The following is a 22,297-nucleotide window of genomic DNA, read 5'->3' as shown; positions in this document are numbered from 1 at the left end:
ATTTGCTGATGATCTTTAGTTTCCCAAGTAAACATTGTCATTTGCAAATATGGATTCTTTTATCTTTTCTAAATTCTCTATTTTTAAACTTTTAGAATTTTATGTAATATAGAAAAGGGCAAGATATTTTTACTTTATTTTTATATTTATTGGGAGAATTACTAATGTTTCTCCATTGCAAATAATGTTTACTTTCATGTTTAGATATATACTTTCCCCATTAAAAATGACTTTCCAATGCCTATTAGCATATGTGAATCTATGTTAATATTCTTTTTTAAGGCTAAGAAACCTGTTTGTCCAAATTAATAGCAAAGCAGAAATCAGAGAAATTATCTGGTGGAGAATACATACTAGAAAGTACATAGTGAAGGAGTCTCCCGTCAAGAGCAAGAATCCAAGATAGACAAATAACGGAGAAATAGTTAATACAAAAAGTCATTTACGAATAGAGAAGTGGTGAAATGATATAAATGGTTCCCAAAGCAAGAATTGCAGATTATTAATAACCATATGAAAGAATATTCCAAACCATGAAAATAATGAGAAAAATATAATATGAGAAAATATAATTCAAAACAACCTTGAGATTTCACACCAGAAAAATCCAAACTGGCAAAGGCAAAGTAATGAATTGTTGGTGTCCAGTAACTTATCATAATCATCCCAGAAAGTAATTTGAAATTATCCAAATAAAGCTAAAGTGGCTAAAATGTTCATACTTTTTGACAGAGTCCATGCAAAACACATATCCCAAGGAGATTATTGAAAAAAAAAAATAAGGAAAGAGCTCTGTATGTGCCAAAACTGTACAGCAGCCGTGGATTGGGAAATGGCTAAACAAATTCCAGTTATGATACTGGAAGAGTACTGTGTTATAAGATATACAAAGTTTTATGGAAAAGTTTTCCAAATCACTTTTAGAATTGATCAAAGTAAAGAAACAGAATCACAAAAACAATATACATAATGACTATACAATATAAATGGAAAAAATAAACACCAAATAATAAAAAAGAATGCTGTGAAATTATAAAGAAACCAGCTGAGCTCCAAAGAATAGTTTGAAAAGGTATCTCTCCTCACTCTTTTGGAGAGATGGGAAGATTGAGGATGTTGAACAATGCATATCATTTCAAGGTTTTAAAAAATGTTTTTATCATTTTTGCTAAACTTTTTTTTCCTTCTTCCTCTTACCTAAAAATATTTTTTTTTATTATAAGGAATGGCTCTCCAGGATGAAGGAGGCAGAGGAGTACAGTAGAAAATCTAAATGGTATAAAACCAAAAGATATTAATTTTTATAAAATTTATATTAAAAATTGTAGGAAAATTGTCAGCACTTTATACTTAGTTACATGTTAGTAAAACAAAGTTTTTAAAAGGAATAATTACTCACAAAATATAATACTCCTATTAACAGAACATGAAATATAAATTTCAAACAACCCATTCACAGAAAATGAATCTGGACAAGTGACAAAGGAATTACCAGTGAATCATGGAAGCCCTGGCCAAATGATTTTGCAGGTGAAGAAATTCCTATACTCTCAAATTAATCTAAACTTCAAAAAATCTTAAAGAGAAATGAGCCCTCAGTTTTATACTACTCCTACCTCATGGGACTGATCTGAAGGAAGTAATTTGTAAAGCTTGAAGCATTATAGAAATGGAAATTATTATTTTTGTTGTTAGAATCCAACTGGTACAGTTCTGACTTAGTCATTGAGGGCAACTATGTCCTGTTAGGGTGAAGGGAAGATAGATAGGATGATAGGTAGAAAGGTAGGATGGAAGGGAAGGAGGAAGGATGGATGAAAGAAAGGAGAGAAGGTAGAGGAAGGGAAAGGAAGGTAGTGGTCCCCAGGCCCCACAGGGGGAAATTGACCAGAGTCCTTCTGGGCTCAAATAAAAGATCAGAGAGTAATTTAGGGTTTAGAATAGCTAGGTTTTATTTAAATTAGGAAAGGGAAAGGTTAGATAGGGAAAGAGGGTAGAGAGAGCCCAGGATCAGAGAGCCTTGAGAGTGTCAGCTAGCCTCCAGGCTGGAGAGAGCAGAGAGGGAGATGGAAAAGATGACAAACTTTCTCTTTTATACTTTCTCCAACACCTCCCACAAAGGAAGTGGGAGGAGTCCTGGGAAGTTGGGAAGTTGTAGCAGGGAGTCCTAGGAGATGTAGTCTCCCAGGGCTTACAATAATTTCAAATGACACAGTCCTCTCCTTTAATTTTCTTATCTGGACTTTTTATCTTTCTCTATCACAAATCCAAAGATAGAAGGCTAAAATTCCTTTTCTTCTTGTTTTTTCTTCTCATTTTACTACCATTTCCTCTTTGTTGGCCCAAATCAAGTCCAGTAATGACTTAAATGGCCTAATGCAAAGTGAAGTATGCAGAACCAGAAGAACATTGTACATAGTGACAGCAATATTTCTAGATGAACAATGTGAATGATCAAGTTATTCTCAGTTAATTCAGTGATCCAAGACAGTCCCAGAGACTCATGATGAAAAATGCTATCTTTCTTCTCCTTTTGTTAACTTGAGATCTTTTCCACAAAACAACTAATATAGAAAAATATTTTACCTGATTAGACATTTAAAATCTATATTAGATTGTTTACTGCCTCAGGGAAGAGGGAGGAAAAGAGAGAGGACAAAGGAAGGTCAGAAGAAGAGAGAATTTGGAACTCAAAAAATTGATTGTTAAAAATTATTTTCACATGTAATTGGGGGAAAATAAAATATTTTCAAATAGAAAAAAGAATTAAGTCAATAGCAAATTCTTCAGCCTTTTGACAGATTAAATTATCACTAAGGAAGGCACATTTTTTTTTAAACCCTTGTACTTCGGTGTATTGTCTCATAGGTGGAAGATTGGTAAGGGTGGGCAATGGGGGTCAAGTGACTTGCCCAGGGTCACACAGCTGGGAAGTGGCTGAGGCCGGGTTTGAACCTAGGACCTCCTGTCTCTAGGCCTGACTCTCACTCCACTGAGCTACCCAGCTGCCCCAGGAAGGCACATTTTTAAGAGCACATTCTAGGTCATGGAAACACTTCTTACTTCTCTATCATGTTTCCTGTCCTGGAGTTTATATTATTCTCTCATGACAATTTTCCTCCTTTTTCCTTTTTTGATCTTCAGTCCAGTACTCTGTACCTTGTTTCCCCCTTGGATACCTAGATTTTCTTATTTAAGTCTATAGTATATGCAGTATAGTTTATTCCTTCCCTCTTCCACCTTTCTATTCTCTTTCTTGTCCATAAGACATATACTGGGTTAGACCATGATAAAGACTCCTATTATCATTCATTTCTAGGTAGTTAAATATACTTCCTTGTATTGGGGCTGGGGAAGGAAATGTGCATTTATTAGGTACCTACTATTTGCCAAGTACTATGCTAAAGCATTTTACAAATATGATCTCATTCTATTACTATTTAAACCACTAATTCATCTTGTTTATTACTCACATGTTGTGCTAAGTTAGTGGAAATATTTGGGACATTAGTTTCATTGTTGGCTCTTTGGATTTTCTTTACTATGAATCACTGAGTATGTTGCTTCCTATGGATTCTAGCTTGGTAGATTTACATAGACAGATCCCTTACCCATTTACCCATTCTTGTCAGTTTAATGCCCCCTTAATCAGATTCAAAGGAGTCCAAGCAAATATATTTTTTATAACACTTTATTTCTAGGCAAGAATTCATCTTACTATGTTTTCAACTGTGATCCAGAGACATGTTGGACCACTTTATCTAGTTTGCTCTCTCTTCTAGACCTATTTCTTGAAGGTTTAACACTTGTAGTTGCTATATATTTATTAGACTTATTTTGGTTAACTTGAGGCATTTCTAGTTTACATTTTTCAATCTTGTCTTTTTTTTTCTTGTTTTTTTTTTCTTTTTTCCTCAGTTGAATTCTTATTATACCCACCTCCCTCTGGATTTTTATTTATGTATTAGAGGGTCTTAGCAGGGATTGTAGCAGAGTCTGGACAAATTCCTTTGTGGAGGTAGGTAATATAGTTGGAAGAGTGCTGATTTAGAATCAGAGGAATTGGGTTCATATTCCCAGTCTATCACTTCCTAGAAATTTGACCTTCAACTTTCTGAACCTCAGTTTCCCCAGTTATAAAATGAAGAAGCTAGACTTTAAGATAACCTCAAAAGTCCTTCTGTCTTTAAACCTGAATATTATATCAGGCTCTCACCATATCTCACCAGAGCTATTGCAGTTCCCTTCTACTTAATCTTTCTGCTTCAAATCTCACAGAGTTAATTAGGGATAGTTGGTACAAAAACATGGAGATAGGAGATGTACTGTCATGTGTGAGGAACAACAAGGTCAGCATGGCTAAATTGTAGAGTCTCTGGAAGCTAAGAAATTTATATCTGATGACTGAAAGTAATAGAGAACAACTGATGTTTATTAAATTAGGGGCAGGGGAGGTGTATGTGACATTGTCAGACCTACTATGAATTATTTTGGTTTAAAAAATATGTACAAATTTTCTCAATTTCACATAAAATTTTTTTAACATTTGCTTTTCAAAATTTTTGAGTCCCAAATTCTCTCTGTCTCTCCAAACCCCCTTTATGAGATGGCAAACAATTTGATATAGGTTACACATGTGCAATCATGCAAAATATATTTCCACATTAGTCATATTGTGAAGGAAAACACAGGTTAAAAAATGTTTGAATCTGTATTCAGACTCCATCAGTTTTTCTATGGAAATGCAGAATATATTTTTTAACATGAATTCTTTGGAATTGTCTTAGATATTGCTGAAAGTAGTTAAATCTTTAAAAGTTGCTCATTGTACAATATTGCAATTATTGTGTACAGTGTTCTTCTGGTTCTTTTTGTTTACTATACTTTATATCAGTTCATGTAAGTCTTTCCAGGTTTTTCTTGAAAGTAAGTTTTCTTTTTAACACAGTAGTATTCCATTACAACCAGAGATCACAACTTTTTCAGCCATTCCTTAATTGATGGGGCATTCCTTCAAATCCCAATTCTTTGATAAGACAGAAAGATTCGTTATTAATATTTGTATAAGCAGATCATTTTTCTTTTTGTTATTCATCTCTTTAGGATATAGATGAAGTAGTGGTATCGGTTCAAAGGCTATACACAGATTTATAGCCATTTGGGCATTGTTCTTAATTTATCTCCAAAAGGGCCAACTCTACCAACAGTGCATTAGTGTCTCAATTTTCCCACATCCCCTCCTACATGTGAAAACTTAACATTAGATCATACCTTCTTTTCTTCATACTCTAAGACTAAAAAATTTAAAAAAGGACAGTTTTGTACTGAAACTGTTGAAATGGGCTAATTTGAAATTATTGAAATGAAACTATTGAAAAATAGCCAATTCTCAGGGTGAATTAGGTGGTAATTCAACCCCACTATTTGATTGAATTAAGAATAAAGCCAGGGAGTTTATTTGTCAACAAAGTACTTAAGAGGGGAAACACGTTCTCTGGGGGTTGGGGGGAGGGACTTCAGAGGTCTTTTGGCTCCCTGGCATTCAGAAAACCTGCTTCTGATCCCCAGTGAGGTCAGAGTCCACTATATCAGAGGGATTCAGAAAAATGATGACAAATGAAGTGAGAAGGTGTTCATGGGAATGGCTCTAGAGCTCAGTGGAGGTTTGGTAAGGGAATAGCCAGCCACATGTGGCAAGAGGCTTTTTCTTTCTCTCATCTGCTCTTTTAATTTATTTAATAAATAATTATAAATTAAAATAAATTTCCAGAGAATTTTAATATTAACGTTTATCATTTTCTTTTTCTGTCGTATTAGCCAATCTGATAGGTGTGAGGTAGTACCTCAGAGTTATCTTAATTGGAATTTCTCTAATTAATAGTGTTTTGGAACATTTTTTGCACATGACTAAATAACTGATATCTTCATCAGAAAACTGCCTGTTTGACAACTTATCAATTGAGGAATAACTGTATTCTTATAAATTTGACTCAGTTCTCCATATAGTTGAGAAATGAGGCAAGCCTTTATTAGAGATACTTGCTTTAATCCCCCCCTTTTCTGCTTTCCTTCTATTTTTTGGCTACACTGGTTTTGTTTATGCAAACTCTTTTTAATTTAATATAATTAAAATCATCCATTTTACACCTTGTAATGCTCTCTGTCTCTTATTTGGTCATAAATTTTTTTCATTATTCATAGATATGACAGGAAAATTATTCCATGCTTTACTTATTTGCTTAAGGTATCACCATTTATGTCTAAATCATATACACATTTTGACCTAGCCTTGGTATATGTTGTGAGATGCTGGTCTATACCTACTTTCTACCAAAGTGTTTTCCAGTTTTCCCAGCAGTTGTTGTCAGATAATGAGTTCTTTTCCCGATAGTTTGGAACTTTGGGTTTATCAAACATTATTGTCAATTACCACTATATGTCATATACCTAATCTATTCCACTGATTTGCCAATAGGAGAATCGTTTTGGGAGCTAAATGGAAGATGGATTGGAATGGGGAGAGATGAGTCAGGGAGATCAGTAAGAAAGTGATTGCAATAGTTCAGGTGAGAAATAAGACCTTATCTAAGGCATTATGTGAGGACAGAAAAAGGAAACTAAATTAAAGGTAGAAACAAGAAGATATGACAACTGATTGGATATGAGAAATGAGAATAAAATTGAGGAATAGAGGAAGACAGTATAGTTGTAGACCTGGGATGATGGTGGTGCCCACTAACAGGGAAGTTTAGAACAATATTGGGTTAGGGGGATTTTTTTTTCCTTTAGCAGGAAGAAAAAAGCTTAGGTGGTTGAGTGGAATGAGAGCCTGGGCTGGACATGGGAGGTACTAGGTTCAAATTTGACTCCAGATACTTCCTAGCTGTGAGACTGTGGGCAATTTACTTAGCTTCCTTTGCCTAGTCCTTACCACTCTTCTGCTTTGGAACCAATGTACAGTATTGATTCCAAAATGGAAAGTAAGGGTTTAAAAAGAAAAAGAAGGAAAAAAAATTCAAATTTATCAACATTTTTTGAAGATATTTTAAAGTTATGTACTTAAATAAAAATCACACTGAGGATAGCTGTGGAGATTTAATGGTGATTTAATATTGGTGTTTGATTTTATTTTTGCTCCTAAAAAGTTGTCACTTATGAAAACTAGGGTTGATCTCCAATAATTTGCATGGATTGTCAAGAGAGTGTTCGGATCTTTAATAATAAATTTAGCTGAGATTTCTTTACTTTCTCCCACTTCCCCATCAGAAGTCTGTATGAATGGTTTTGTTATTGGCTTTGCAGGAAAACATGTAAGATCAGCAGATCTTTGCCTCTTGAACAAAGAGAAGCCCTGGAAAGAATTCTTATTACCATGGCAACATAAACAATGAGGCCCAGTGAATATATCGAGTTCATCATAAGGAAGATGTAGAGCATGTCATAGCTAGTAGAAAAGCAAATATGATCATTTGAAATAGTAAACTTTGCTTGAAGTTAATCCTCTCCCCTCCATCCCAGTGGAATTGCTTTAATGCATTACAAAAACTTAGGTTTCTCATAAATTATTTTGAAATCTGCTCGATGATTAAAGTATCTGTAGTTGATTTCTTGTTTTCTTTTTTGAAAAACTATGGGATTTAGAAGCAGGGCAGAAGTTAAACCAAAAGTTTTTGAATTTCTGTCATTAATCAGGTCTTAGAAAATGAATTTAAAATTTCTGCTGCAATGAAAAAGAGGAGGGAAAACAGTATGATTTAAGAGTAGAAGTGAAATTCTGGAAGATTTATTTGGAATTTTTTTTTTACCTTTCCATTTTCCTAGTAGAAATGTCAGCTAAGAAACTGATATACAATTACTGTGGTAAATAATTGTCGATGAGTCCTGGGATCAGCTATTTGTCATCTGGATGTTAAAATTTTTGTACTGTTAACAAATGCTAACCATTTCCATATCTGTCCTTGTTCAGTTCTAGAAAATGAGTTTAAAAGTGCCACTAATAATAATGAAGAGGAAGAAGGAGAACAATTTGATTTCGACAGTGGGGATGAAATTCCAGAAGCTGATAGGCAAGCACATCTACCATCATCGGAATCTGACTCCAAAGGTGTTGCTGAAAATAAGGAAGTTCCATCTACAGGGGAACGATCAGGTAGTCCTGGCATCATGAGGCTTGAGTAATAATTTTTAGAACTTGAATTGACTTTTATACTTCCCTCATCCCCCCACCATTGTATTCTAGAACCCTATTTTGAATATCATTAAGAAAAAGTGAATTTTTAAGAAAGATATGCTTATACTTTTTTTAGTTTTTCAATTGAGTAAACATTAAGCACCTACTATGGGCCAGGCACTGAGCTATGAATACTAAAAGAGGCAAAAGGCAGTCCCTGCCCTCAAGGAGCTTAGAATCTAATGTGGAGAGACAACACACAAACTAATATTTATAAAACAAGCTACATACAAAATAAATAGGAAATAATTAAAGGGGAAAAGCACTGAAATTCAAGGGTTAGGGAAGACTTTCTTTAGGAAGATGGGGTTTTAGTTGGAATTTAAAGGAAACCAGGGAGGTCAGTTTAAATTTTGGATGTGTTTTTCTTTAGGTTTAACTTTCCATGTTTTCTAATTAGATTTTTTGGGGATGAGATGAGAGATGTTTTCTTTCAGAGAAAAGTAATTTCTAATTCATCTATTGGAACTTTTAGAATTCAATTAAAGAAGCATTTTTTAAGTGCTTACTATATATCAGACTTTGTGCTGGTACTGAGAAATTCAAGGATAAAAACAATCCATTCCATACTTTTTTCATGGATCATAGTCCCAGAGGGAAAAGATCTCAGAATCCATCTAGTCTGATGCATTATTTTATAGATGATATAACTGAGCCCCAGCACTGTTTGATTCACCCAAGGACTCATAGGTCATAAGTGACAGAGCCAGGATTACTTGAACCCAGTTCTTTTGACTCAGAATACAGGGCTCTTTCTATGCCATGTTACTCCCTGTGTCATGGATAAGTATCCACATAATATCGTGAGGAGGAAGAGAACAATAAAGATTCTGGGAGTCATAGGGAAAACTTTCCATGAAAGGCAGCAGTTCAGTTGTTTCCATTGTTCTACTTTTGTGACCTCATTTCAGTTTTTCGTCAGTGATCCTAGAAAAGTTTGCCATTTCCTTTTCCATTTCATTTTACAGATGAAGAAACTGAGGCAAACATGTTAAGTGACTTGCATAAGGTCACACAGATAGTGTCTGAGGCTGGACTTGAACTCAGGAAAAGTCTTCCTGACTCCAAGCTTGGTACTTTGTCCACTGTGCCATCTAGATGTTCTGTAGAGGGTGGCACTGGAACTGAATTGTGAAAGAAACATACTGTCTAAGATGTGAGCAGAGAAGCATATAAAAGTCATGAAGGACAGCTTGTGCAGAGAGGGCCATTTTGGCTGAAACAGAATATGTGATGGGGAATAATGTGCACTAAATATGGAAGTGTAGACTACAGCTGGATTATTAAAAAAAAAAAGCCAAATGTTGTCCTAGAGACAATAAAAAAACCACTGAAAAAATGAACTGAAAGCAATGCTGTATTGATTCAATTCGAATCTATGCTGGATGTGGTGACTTATTTTATCTAGGACTTACAAAGTGGGCAAACTGGTTGGATTAAAGCAAAAGCCCTAGAATTGTGAATTAAACACTTACATAATATGTCAGGAATGCTGATGTAATTGTTCAGGCGATTAAGATGATTTGTTTACCTGGCCAGAACTTTATTTTATAGATAGTTTTCAGTAGTTATTGAGCTATTGAAATTCTTGCTGTCTCACAAGAGTTTGATCAATTCCATCCATATTCTCCAAAGATTTATCTGTCTCTAACGGCTAAGATGACTTCCTTTGATAGCTCCTGCTATCATTAGTCTAAGAAATTAACCTCTTGGGCTTTTATCATCATAGGTATTAAAGATCAAAAACTTCTTGCAAAGATTCAGGGAGGCCTAACATCAGATGATAAGATTTAAAGGGGAACTTTTTTGTTTTAACCATTTTGTTTTCCTTTTCCAGTTTCCAGACAAACAATGAAGAGAAATATTTGATGGGTATGATTATTCTATGACACATGAAAAAATGAAGATTTTTCTTTTTCTTTCTTAGAAGATGGGAATGAAGCTGGAGGAGATAATTTGCAAGCTGCAGAAGCTAGTAAACTACCTGTACACATGAAAGTAAATCCATATTCAGTCATCAATATTACACCATTCCAGGAGAAGGAGCAATTGTCACCAGATCCAATTGCTGAAGAAGAAAGTTCAAGCTCCAGTGTGCCCAGTGTTTACTCTGTTCCTGTGCCTTGTGGTTATGCAGTTCCCTCTAATTTACCGCTGATACTCCCAGCCTACTCTAGCCCCATCATCATTCGTACTCTCTCTGTGGATGAAGAAGGTAATTTTTATTTTATATTTACAGAAAGGGAATTGATAGAAATGATTATTCTGGGCTGTAAACATTATAATTTCCCATTTAAAAACAATCCATGAATTTAAGATTCATCAACAAAAATTAACACATTGATGTCCAAAGAACAAAAAGAGGATTTTATATGAAGTTCTATCTTTATATTATTTGTAAATTGTTAGATATAGATTAAATTATACAAAAAGGGAGAAAAATTATCCTCTTTGTATTCTTTTTTATATTTTTTTTGTCTTCTGTGTTTTCAAAATGTTCTATTGATCTTTTCTTTTTTATGTTACTACCCACTAATTCTTACTCTCTTCACTTGCTGCATTCATTGTTCCCATTCCCCATCTATCCTCATGTAGAAGGCCTATCTTGCAACAAATAAATATAATCATAAAAAACAAAGCAGAATGTTAGCCACACATGAAAATATATCGTTCTGCAGCTCTAGTCTACCACCAAGGAACAAAGACATACCTCACAATCTGCCTTTTAGAGTCAAGATTGGTTAGTGTTTGATTGGAGTTCTGAAGTCTTTCAATTATTGTCCTTTAGAGTATTGTGGTCTTTCCTGATCTTTCAAAGAATTTCATTTGGAAATAATAGCAGATCTTGAATTACTTTCTTTCTACTAAAGGAACAGAGATACTCTTTTGGAGGGAGAAATATTTGTTAAAAGATTTAATTGTCTGTTCGTTCCAAGTGCAAGCAGTGTTTAGCTGACCTATTTTCATGAATTGAAAGCACAATAAGTTATTCTGAATGCAGTCATCCTGTCCTGAATCTAATAGAGTTAGATCGATGTGACCAAACTGTTTAAATTTCTTTTTTTTTAATGGTAAAATTCTATTTTTTTATAATTCATTTTTTAAACTTTTTAAATTCAATTTTTAATTCATTTTAAGGGAGAGGAATATAGTGTAAAGTCTGTTTAACTGAAGTTTGCTGTTGTTGTGAAAAAAGCCATTTCAAGGAATAATGAAAAGTGGAGTCATTATATTTTAGATGTATGCAACTCTTTCCTAGCAGCTGAAGAAAAGAGTGAGTGTGTGCCTGTACTGGGGGAAAATGAAGGGAAAGGATTTCTTTTCTGAACGAAAAAAACAAAAGTGACATTGTCCTGATTGAGGAAAATAAAGATCACGGGGTTTTTTGCTTTCTAAGCATAGAGACATATTATGGTCTGACATTATAGCCACAGATCATAAAAGAGGTGGTTAGTAAACATTGAAGAAACTCTACAAGTGGTGATTCCAAAGAACTACCATGACTCTTTACATCGATTATAGGTTATGCCAAGTTAGTAATGAACTAGCATGGTGGCAATTCATAGTAATGTTTAAAAAACATTTGCTTACTATATGCCAGGCACTGTGCTAAGCTTGGGGGATACAAATATTTTTTAAAAGAGACAGTCTTTGGGTTAGTTGGGTGGCTCAGTGGATTGAGAGTCGGGCTTAGAGACAGGAAATCCTGGGTTCAAATGTGGCCTCAGATACTTTCTAGCTGTGTGACCCTGGGCAAGTCACTCAACCCCAATTCTTAGCCCATGCTGGTATTCTGCCTTGGAACCAATACTTAGTATTGATTCTAAGCCTGAAGGAAAGGGTAAAGAAAATTTAAATAAAAGAGGAGGTCTCCGCCCTCAAGGGAGCTTACCTTCTAATAGAGGAAAGTGATGACAATGAAAGGATGCTTTGTTTTATGGAGGAGATAAAGAGGGGAGCAGGCAGAAGATAGGGTGATTTAGGAGGGAGAAGGAAGGAATAGTCAGTCAATGTAGTGTGGACTAGTTTGTAGGGGAGGTAGCCTGCAGTGGGCTTTAAAGAATGAGCACATATCTCATCATATCTCTCCCCTACTTAATAAGATGCCATGATTCCCTAGTTCTCTAAGATCAAATACAAATACCTCTCTGGCATTTAAAGCCCTTCATAATTCGTGGTGATAATTTGAATATAACCAACTTTCTAGCCTTATTTTATGTTATTTCTCTTTGCACAATTGATGAGGGTATATTATAAGGGTAATTCAGATGAGGGATCCGGAACAGAGTTTGCAAATTCAACAAAGTAGGAGGTCAGGACAAACAGAGGAAAAAATAGACAGCTATAGGAAACAACAGTTCATCTAGTTTGGCTAGAATACGCTGTATTTGGAGAGAGATGCTATCAAATAAAGTCCAAAAGGCATATTAAAGTCAGTCACTCTTTGCAAAAGGAATAAAATATGGATTCCTTAATTTATTATTCAAGGAGCTTTACAATTTACTTCTGATTTTTTCCCACATTATTCTTCTTCAAATAATTGTTCCAGCCAAACTGAAATAGTCCTGATTCTACTTTATCTTCTCTCTCTGTGAGTTTTCAATCTCATTCCCCCATGAATGGACAGAATTTTTCTGCCATGCATCTTCCTGTTAAAATCCTCTTTCCAAAAGCCAACTGAAACTTCCTACCTGCAGCCTGATTTCTCAACTTCCTATATCTGGAAGAGGACTCTATCATCGTCATCATAGCTCTCATATCTGGCCTTATGTAATTAGTTACATCAACTAGAATCTTAGTTATTTGTTTGCTTTCATAATGTGTCTTCTACTAACCTGTAAATTTGTTAAGAAACAAATTCCTACTTTTTAACCTTTATATCCCCAGTGCCTAATATAGCACCTTGTTCCCAGTCAGGGTTTACTAAACATATATTTAATCAAATCTTGAATTTAATTCTTGAGGGAATTTCTAAATAACAATTATATTCATGATAGCCTAACAAATATTATTACTTTTTACTTTAAATGTCTTTAAATAAATATAATTCCTTTATAATTCCTAGCTAATAAAGAAATAAGTTCCCTAAATGAATTCATCAGTGTAATTTATCAAATGCCTCTTGTATTGCCAGGCACTGTGTTAGATGCTACAGACACAAAGGCCAAAATGAAATAATCCCTGCTCTCAGGAAATTTCCAAGCTATCAGAGGAACATGTATATGCATTAATATATATATAAAATAAATTCAAAATTTGGGGAGGGGTGGCATTAGCATCTGAACCCATATCTTCTTGACTCTTAAGTTCAGTGTTTAAACTGCTTTATCTACTGCATCTTAGCATATGTGAGGAATAACAAGAAGGCAAGCTAGGCTAGACCATCAGTTGTGCAAAGGGAAATAACATAAGGTAAGGCTTGAAAGTTGGTTGTATTCAGATTATCACCACACATTATGAAGGACTTTAAGTGCCAGTCAGAAAATTTTTATTTAATCTTAGAGAATGAGGGAACCACAGGATCTTATTGAGTAGGGGAGAGATATGGCTAGATATGTGCTTGGTGAGTATCACTGGCATCAGTATGGAGGATGAATTGGAAGGAGGAGAGAACTGAGAGAAATCAGTTAGGAGTACAGATGAGAGATGATGAAGGCTTGGTCACATGAACCATTGGTCACATGAACAAATAAAAAATAATATTGTATTATTTACAAAAAATTGCATTGGATTTTATGATAAGTCTCTTGAATTTTACTTCCTGTGATTCAGGGAATTTAAACATGATTAATACTATTAATTAATGCATATGGTAATCAAATAGTATAAATAACAATATTGATAATAAAATTCTTGGTAATAAAATAATAAAATATATACTAAAAGCACATGCTTTAGTATTATAGGAATTTATTTTTTATATACTTATATTAACTTATATATAAGGATCAGTGAGAATTTCTATGTATTTCTGTGTCTGGGGCTTGGGTCAGAGATTCCATCTAATCTACTGCTTTTTGCAATTTTTTTTTCTCCATAGGAATCCCTCTTAATAGAATGTGATTGATAATTGAAGGGGCAAAGGGTTCTTTTCCTATATAAGTGACAAACTCCTCTTCTGTATTGAAGATGTGGACAGGTAGATAGTTTGATAGAGACCAGCTCTTAATTAGCTATCCATCAATTAGAAATGTCTTGGAATATTCATAGTAAGAGCTGAATAATAAGCTCCTAAAACTCTTACAGGTCTTTCATGGTCAATTTATAGGACCTTGGAAGATCTGTATGCCACTTTGTTGGTTATAATGCTGGCCTACTAATTAATAGATGGATAGATAGATAGATTCAATAAACTGGTATTTCTTACCCAAATTCAATGTCTTGAGATAATTTTAATAGTAAGAATGTTAATGTGATAAATTTTTTTCCCTATCATATGTGCTATGGGCTATTGTCCATCTGTTTTTCTTCCCCCTGATTGTCTCCCTTCTCTGCCTTTACATGGCTGAATGGCAGTCTGTGGGCATTGAGATAATCTGGTTGACTTTTTGCTTCTCATAGAAGCAGTTCCCAAGTTGGTCATTATACTCTGCCATATCTTTATGGAACTATAATGCCTGATATTTTGGTCAAATTAAATTTTTTGTTTCAGCCACTTACATAGCAGCCACAAATGTATTTCAAGGGAATATTATTGGGACTGGAACCTTTTTAGAGCCAAAGAATGTTTGATTGAGTCCTTTAGATGCTTTCAGCTTTATGAAGTAGAATATTCTAGATTAAAATTTATATAGAATCTTGATATTTCCCTTTTAACAGGTTGTCCTGATAGAGTATTTCCTAGTTGTCATTCATTCCTACCCTTTAACTGATGTGAGGCAACAAGGGTATTACTTAAGACATAGTAAATCAGAACTGTTATGGAAAAGGGTTATGATGCATATAGCTAGGCATGGATTTGTAGAGAAGGAAAGTGATTCTTCCAGATGGTTAAAAAAAAGACCTACAGTTTTATGTTTATGCAATAACTCATAAACTGCCCTTGTCAGCACAGAGGCAAATGACTTACCTTGCTTTTTTCTTTACTCACTTTGCTCCACTCCACTCCCAATATTTCTACAGAAGAAGATACAAAATAATTAGTAATTTTTCTATCTTCTCTAGTGGACACACAGGAGGTGACAGAAGAGTCCCATTTCAATTCTTTAAGTTCAGAAGATCCTCCAAACAGGTATCTATGTCTAATATATACATACAGGTATGCCTACATTTGTATATGTATATATATTTGCATTATCTATTTATAATTGGATTTGTTTGATGCTCTTTGAAAACTTTAAGGCAAGTTATTCAAATTTGCTTTCTTTCTTCCTTCTACATTTCCAAATTCCCAGGTCTTTACCTCTGGACTTACATAAAATGAGATGATTCTCAAATCTGTATTGTTAGGTATGATGCCTCGTGGATATATGTTTACCTGCAGTCTCACTATTGTCACAAACTCAACATATTTAAAACCCATTTTCCACTTTGTACTTTCCTTCTTTCTGTTAACATTCTTGCAGTCTGCCCAATCTAAGTTAGAAATTTTGATGTCATCCTGATTTCTCTCATTTGTCACCCACCTCCATTCAGTCACTAAGTTCTTTCCATACTTTACTCATTAAGTTCCTTCAGATATTGTCCCTTCCTCTTCATCCCTGCTGTCCCCATGCTAACTGGTTTAAATCCTTTTCTAATGCCTACAACAGTCTCAATAGCTGCCTACTTTGTTTTACTGCCTCTACTTGTTTTCTCTCACCTCTCACAGCCCTTTGTTCCAAAAAGAATTCAGGTTCTCTGCCTTTCCAGAATTATTATATGTTACCCCCTTCTCCTCACTCTACAGTCCAGCCAAGCTGGCGTTCTTGCTGCACCTCACACATGACATGCTATTCTCACTTCAGTAGATTTGTGCTGGTCATTCGTCATGCTTGGAATGTTTTCTCTTCTCACCTTTCATCCTTGCAATCCTTAGTCTCCCTCAAAGTTCAGTTAAAGTACTACCTTCTACTTGAACCTTTCTTGATCCTTCCCCCCACCCCCAGCAGCTAATAATACTTTTCCTCCAAAAATTACCACGTTTATTTCATAAATACTTTTATGTGTACAAACTGTCTCCTTTGATTGATTGTAAACTCTTTGAGGGCAACTTCTTTCATTCTTCTCTCTATACCTCCCACCACTTAGCACAGTACTTGGCACATGAGAATAGGAAATAGAGACTGGACCCATGATTTCCGTGGCATAGTGAACACCCAGGTGAGGAAATCATCTCTACCAATGCAGGTTAACACATTCTTTGCAATATATAGTTTTATAAAGTTCCCTTCTGCATGGAGAGATTAATTAAGTACTCAAGGGCCCAGAGCTAGTGTGTGTTAGAGATGATTTTTGAACCCAAGGCTTCCTGATTTCCAAACTGATAATCCACTCTGCTGTACTTCTTCTCATGTTCCTGGCACATAGTAGTCACTTAATAAATATCTACCCATTGGATGAGATCATTGAAAAATAAATATTCCTCAAATATCTTCTGTCCTATTATCCTTAGAAACTAGCACCTTACTATTAATCAGTAATCAATAATTATCAGTCAATCACCAAGAATTTTTCATGTTAAATATAAAGTCCTCATTCTAGTGTTGAGGAATTTCCAGAGTTTGAGCCCAGTCTATCATTCTGGACTCCCTACTACTTCTACTATACTAACCCTTGAGTCTTCTTGTTGTTCCTAATTTCTCCAATTTTTGAAATCCTACTCATTTTTAAAAATTCAGCCCAAATCTTACCTCCTTTATGAATCTTTTACTGGCATACATGTCTAGAAGTCATCACTCCTTCCTCTTCAAAAAAAAAAAAGTAAGTTATCCAGGAAGTCTTGGGAGAAAGGAGACATTTCCCATCCCAACATAATGTTTATGCCTTCAAAAGCCATAGATTTTCTGTGGTGCCCAGCCCAATAAATTATGTGAGATAGGGTTATATTGTGTAAATGACACCAGCATACTGCTGAGATAATTCTCCATTTGTAGGAGACATTCTTTTTTTTTTTTTTAATAATTTTTATTTTTTAGAAAAGTTATCATGGTTACATGATTCATGTTCTTACTTCCCCCTTCACCCCCCAACCTCCTCCCCCAACCCAAAGTCGATGCGCATTTCCAATGGTTTTAACATGTGTCATCAATCAAGACATTCTTACATATTTCCTATATTTTTGAGCTATTCAACCAATACTTCAAACTCCTTAGTTTAATAAAACCTCACTTTCCTCTTAGGACATGATCTATCTTGTAATTCTCTCCATTAGAAGCAATGCTCCCCCTTTCCCTTACAAGGTCTGAAAGGACTGTCATATTTCTTATTCCCTTGGCCACTTTCATATTATCCTTCTCTAATCTTTCCTTTTTTGAGATATATGTATTTGTATCACCCTTTCCTTATTTTTCTTGGTGTTATCTACTGTCTTTTTAGATTACTTGCTCAAATCTATGAAAGGCCGTGGTGGTTTGGTTATGATTTACTTCATACCACAACCCCTGCCAATCATAATCAAGCACATTAGTATTCATGTTGACAACCCCTCTCATGTCCTAACTATATGTTTCTTTGGCTGCCTTAATTTCTGTTTGGAAAGATTTATAATTTAAACTGTTGTGTGACCTTTGTGCAAATTGCTTCCTATCTCTAGGACTCAGTTTCCTTATCAGTGAAATGAAGGGTTTGCCTAATATAATTTCTAAAATCTATTACATTTTATAGTTTTTATATACATATATATATGGAAATGTTTTCCATAAACCAATGTTTATTTAAACGCAAGTTCAGTCTCTGGTAGAGTATACCCCTCAGCTATATCTAAGAGTTGAATTTTGGAATGGAGAGATAAAGAAGAAAGAATTAAGATTTAGGATATGTTTCCAATTCAAACCATCATTGCTTATGTATCAGCCAAGGCTTGGAACATAGCCTTTGCTATTTGTGAATAAATTCTTTCCTCTTGCAAAGGGCTTAAAAAAGATTTTTTTTTTTAGGGAAAAAGGCTGCTATTTTTAAAGTACTACATGAGTGCTTTTAAAATTAGAAAATTGAAGCCTTTTTTAGGCACAAGGTATTCATTTATTTAGGTATTTAATAGCTAATTATAGTTTGCAAAAGTCATTTTAGGACTTCCTTTGATTCTTTTTATTCCTTTTCCTTTATTATTATAGTGATAAAAATCTATATTTATCTGAAAAATGAGAACTATTGGAAATAAGAATGGTTTTTTCACAGTAAAATGTAAGTTGCTTCAGGTTGGGGACAGCTTCACTTTAGTCTCCCTACTGTCTAGAATAATGCTTGATAATTAAGAGATGCCTAAGGACCACTTGTTTTATTTCATTATTTTTTATTTTAATATTACTATATGTTTATGTATATTTGATTTTTAAAATGCCATTCTTTTGGGGAGCTAGATTGTCATTTAATTGATGTAATCAGATACTGGGTAAAGAAACTTTCTTTACTTAATGCAGGTGGCACCTGCTCTGCAATTCTTGGCCTTGGAACTAGAGTTTGGAAAATTATGGGATTTGATTAGGATCATACAACCACTATGTATCAGAAGTAGCACCTGAATCCACCTTTTTGTTTTTTTAATTTAGAAGATAAAATAGTTTGTGAAATCAAATGAAATATAAGGCTGAACTTCACAAACACAGGGATTGTGTCTCCAGGGCTTTTCTTTTTTAAACCCTTAGCTTTCTTGTTAGAATCAATACTAGTTATTGGTTCCTACTCAGAAGAGTGGTAAAGATTTGTCCAGGGTCACACACATGTCTGAGATCAAACTTGAAGCCAAGACCTCCCATCTTTAGGCCTGGCTTTCAATCTACTGAGCCACTTAGCTTCCCCCTCTCCATGGCTTTTTATAACCACCATGTTGCCTTAGAAAGTTTACCTTTAATTTTTCATGGATTTAATTATCTAGACACTGATGATAATATATTCTGTTCTTTCCTCTTGACATCTCTGCCTCTGCCAGGGATAGAATAATAAAAAAGAGAAAATATCAAATGCATTTTTTTATGTCTCTTAGGACTCTTCTTACTTGCAATGCCCTTCTCTCTCTCTCTCTCTCTCTCTGAAAGAAAGCTCTTTCACAGATTACTAAAGTTCTAGTTGTTTCACAAGGCCTCTGCCAATCCAGCTCTCACTGATTTTTTCCATTCTTTGAACCCATTTATCACTTTATTTTTAAAACTTCTTTCTCTCCCCCCTCAAAGCCCTTACCTTCTATCTTAGAATCAATATCATGCATTGGTTGCAAGGTAGAAGAGTGGTAAGGGCTAGGCAGTTGGAGTTAAGTAATTTGCCTAGGGTCTCAAAGCTAGGATGTGTCTGAGGTCAGATTTGAACTAAAATTTATTTCTTGCAACTAATATGCAGCACCTTTGGATCACAGGAATGTAGATTTAGAGTTAGAAGGAACATTAAAAGCTATTGAGCCCAAACTCTTCATTTTATAGATGAGGAAATGGACTAAGAGAGTTTTGATGATTTGCATTCAATAAATATGTGACTATTAACAAATAAAAATTAGATGAAGAACTTCATAAGGTTCTAGATTTCAACCTGGAAAGGATTTTGGAAGATTTATAGACCATCCCCGAAAGCTGAGAGGAGTTAAGGGGCACAAGGTCAGACATTTAATAAGTGGTGGAATCAGTTTTTAAATTTAAAACCCATGGCACAAACCCAACACTCCTTCCCCACACAACACTGAAGCTGTCAGCAAAAGTTATGATTAGGGATTGATTGCTCCACAGTGCCCAAAGGACATTTGGTATCATTGAGAGCTCATAGGCTTGAAAGTCATAGGTTCAAGCCCTAAACGCTACCTCTTTCTGAATTGTGAATGTCAGTCCTAGAGTGACATTATAATATCTACATTTTCTCTTCTTTTAAACATGGGTAATGTTATTGATAGCACATATCTCTCAGGGCTTTTGTCAGAAAAATGCATCATAAATGCTCTTAGAAAAAGTTTGTGAATATAATTATTCTTTGGTCTATTATGATATGAAATAAAAATTTGGCTTTGTGGTGAGATATGTTATGAAGGGTTTCTTTTTCTAGGTGATGCAAATAAATATTAATACTCTTTGTTATCTGTCTTTAAGTGAAGACCAGGTCAATAAAGAAGACAGTCCTCTAGCCAAATGGGTTGCAGATCCTGCCAATACAGCATGGATGGAAAGTGAGTGCCATCAAAAAACAGCCCCAAACAAGAAACTGAATGAAAAATTGATGAACAAAATTTCTGAAAGATAGAAAAAATCATCCATTTCTCTAAAAATGTAGCAATACAATAAGCAGTCAGGCTGAAGAGAAGAAACCTTTATCAGTGCCCCTAGGAAGCTGATGGGGCAGCTAAATAGCCCAGTGGGTAAGGTGCTAGTCCTGTAGTCAGAAGAGTCATCTTCCTGAGTTCAAGTGTGTCCTCATTTGCCTCAGTTTCCTAATCTGTAAAATGAGCAGGAGAAGGACATGGCAAACCACTTGGTATCTTTGCCAAGAAAATCCCTAATGGAATCAGGAAGAGTCAAATTATGACTGAACAATAACAATAGGAATTTGATAGTCTGTTCAGTGCAGAATTACCTCCAAAGGTGAAGGTGCTTCAGTCAATGGGCATTCCAGGAACATAGCTCCCACTGGCTTATAATTTTTGCTGGAAGTCATGTACTTGTAATCAACTTTAAAGAATGTGAGATTAAAAATGCTCTAACTTCCAGCCTACAGTAAGCGGTAGATTTGGAACATTCAGAGGTTTTCTGTCTCTATTTGACTTTAAATCAATTTCCTTTCATGGAAATTTGTTCTTTTCTCTTTTTCCTGGAAAAGGCTGGTTCCTGTGGCATATAGTATATGTGATCTTCTAGTCCATATATAGTTTTGTAAGTCTGTAAATATTTTTAGTTAGGTTGACTTTAAAGGTTGTATGTGGTGGGGTTCCCTTTAGTAGAACAACAAAAATTGGTTCCCTAATTATTACTTTTGTTATTTGCTGGCTCACTAATCTCAGTGTAATTGGCTTGTGTGATTGACTTACAAGGTAGAGCCATCTTAGTTATCTGTAATTATTAAATTATCCGCTGGGATGTTTCATTCTGGGTTTTAATTATGACACTGTCAAAACAAAACAAAAAAAACAACCTATCCTAATTGGATGATTCTGCTCAGGGGATATTAAATCAGCATCAATTTACCATCAAATTATGGACATGCTCTTCCAAAGCAATTTAATTCCAAGGCTAAATTAATCTGAATTTTCTTCCTTTAGTCATTTCTCCTATCCAGATGACAACTAATAAGAAGGGCTACATTTTAGTACAAACAGTAAATTGGCATCACTACAGTAGTAGCAAATAGTAGTTATGCAGTGCAATGGAAAAGCATGCTGGATCTGTAGTGTGGGCCCCCAGTTTCTAGTCCTCATTCTGTAACCTGTTAGCTGTGTGGCCCAGAACAAGTAACTTCTTTAATGTGGGTGTCAATGCTTTCATCTATAAAACAAGGGATTTGCAGCTCCAAGATCCTTGTCTACTCTAATATTCTATAATTCTCATCAGAAACACAAATAAACACAGTTTTATCATAAATGTTATTAAACAAGAGTAAACATTGTAAAAAAGAGTAAATATTGTAAAAAAATTTTAAAAAATGTAAAATTGTAAATATGAGTAAAAAAATGTAGAGTATGATGGCAAGAAGGGAACAAAAATAGCTTTTGTATGGCAATAGTTTTCTCTACATACTTTTTAGTTTAAAAATCAAACCATGATTTGTTTGGTTTATTTTTTTAAAAACAGAAAGAACATTTACAAGATGGGATAGATCCAGAGTTAAATCTGGAATGTGAAGGGTCTTAAGACCATGCCATATAAGGATAAGCTAGAATAAGTAGGGATTTTAGGTATGGAGAAAAGACTTGAATGGGACGGGCACAGGGCAGTGTGATAGGGTTGCTTTGTAGAAGGA

General features: G+C 34.7%; 1 protein-coding gene across 1 annotated transcript in view; it reads left to right on the top strand.

Moving 5' to 3' along the window:
* The window catches only part of ARHGEF10 (Rho guanine nucleotide exchange factor 10), a 249,896-nt gene that overhangs the window by 66,030 nt on the left and 161,569 nt on the right, over window positions 1-22,297 (top strand). Inside the window, exons 4-7 of the mRNA XM_044663602.1 lie at window positions 7,967-8,149; window positions 10,173-10,445; window positions 15,395-15,461; window positions 20,437-20,513. Coding sequence (XP_044519537.1) covers window positions 7,967-8,149; window positions 10,173-10,445; window positions 15,395-15,461; window positions 20,437-20,513 — 600 coding nt within the window. The remainder of the gene's footprint in view (window positions 1-7,966; window positions 8,150-10,172; window positions 10,446-15,394; window positions 15,462-20,436; window positions 20,514-22,297) is intronic.

This window comes from Gracilinanus agilis, chromosome 2, assembly GCF_016433145.1.
Source record: "Gracilinanus agilis isolate LMUSP501 chromosome 2, AgileGrace, whole genome shotgun sequence".
Classification (NCBI taxonomy): Eukaryota; Metazoa; Chordata; class Mammalia; order Didelphimorphia; family Didelphidae; genus Gracilinanus; species Gracilinanus agilis.
This window is presented reverse-complemented; position numbering and strand designations above follow the sequence as displayed.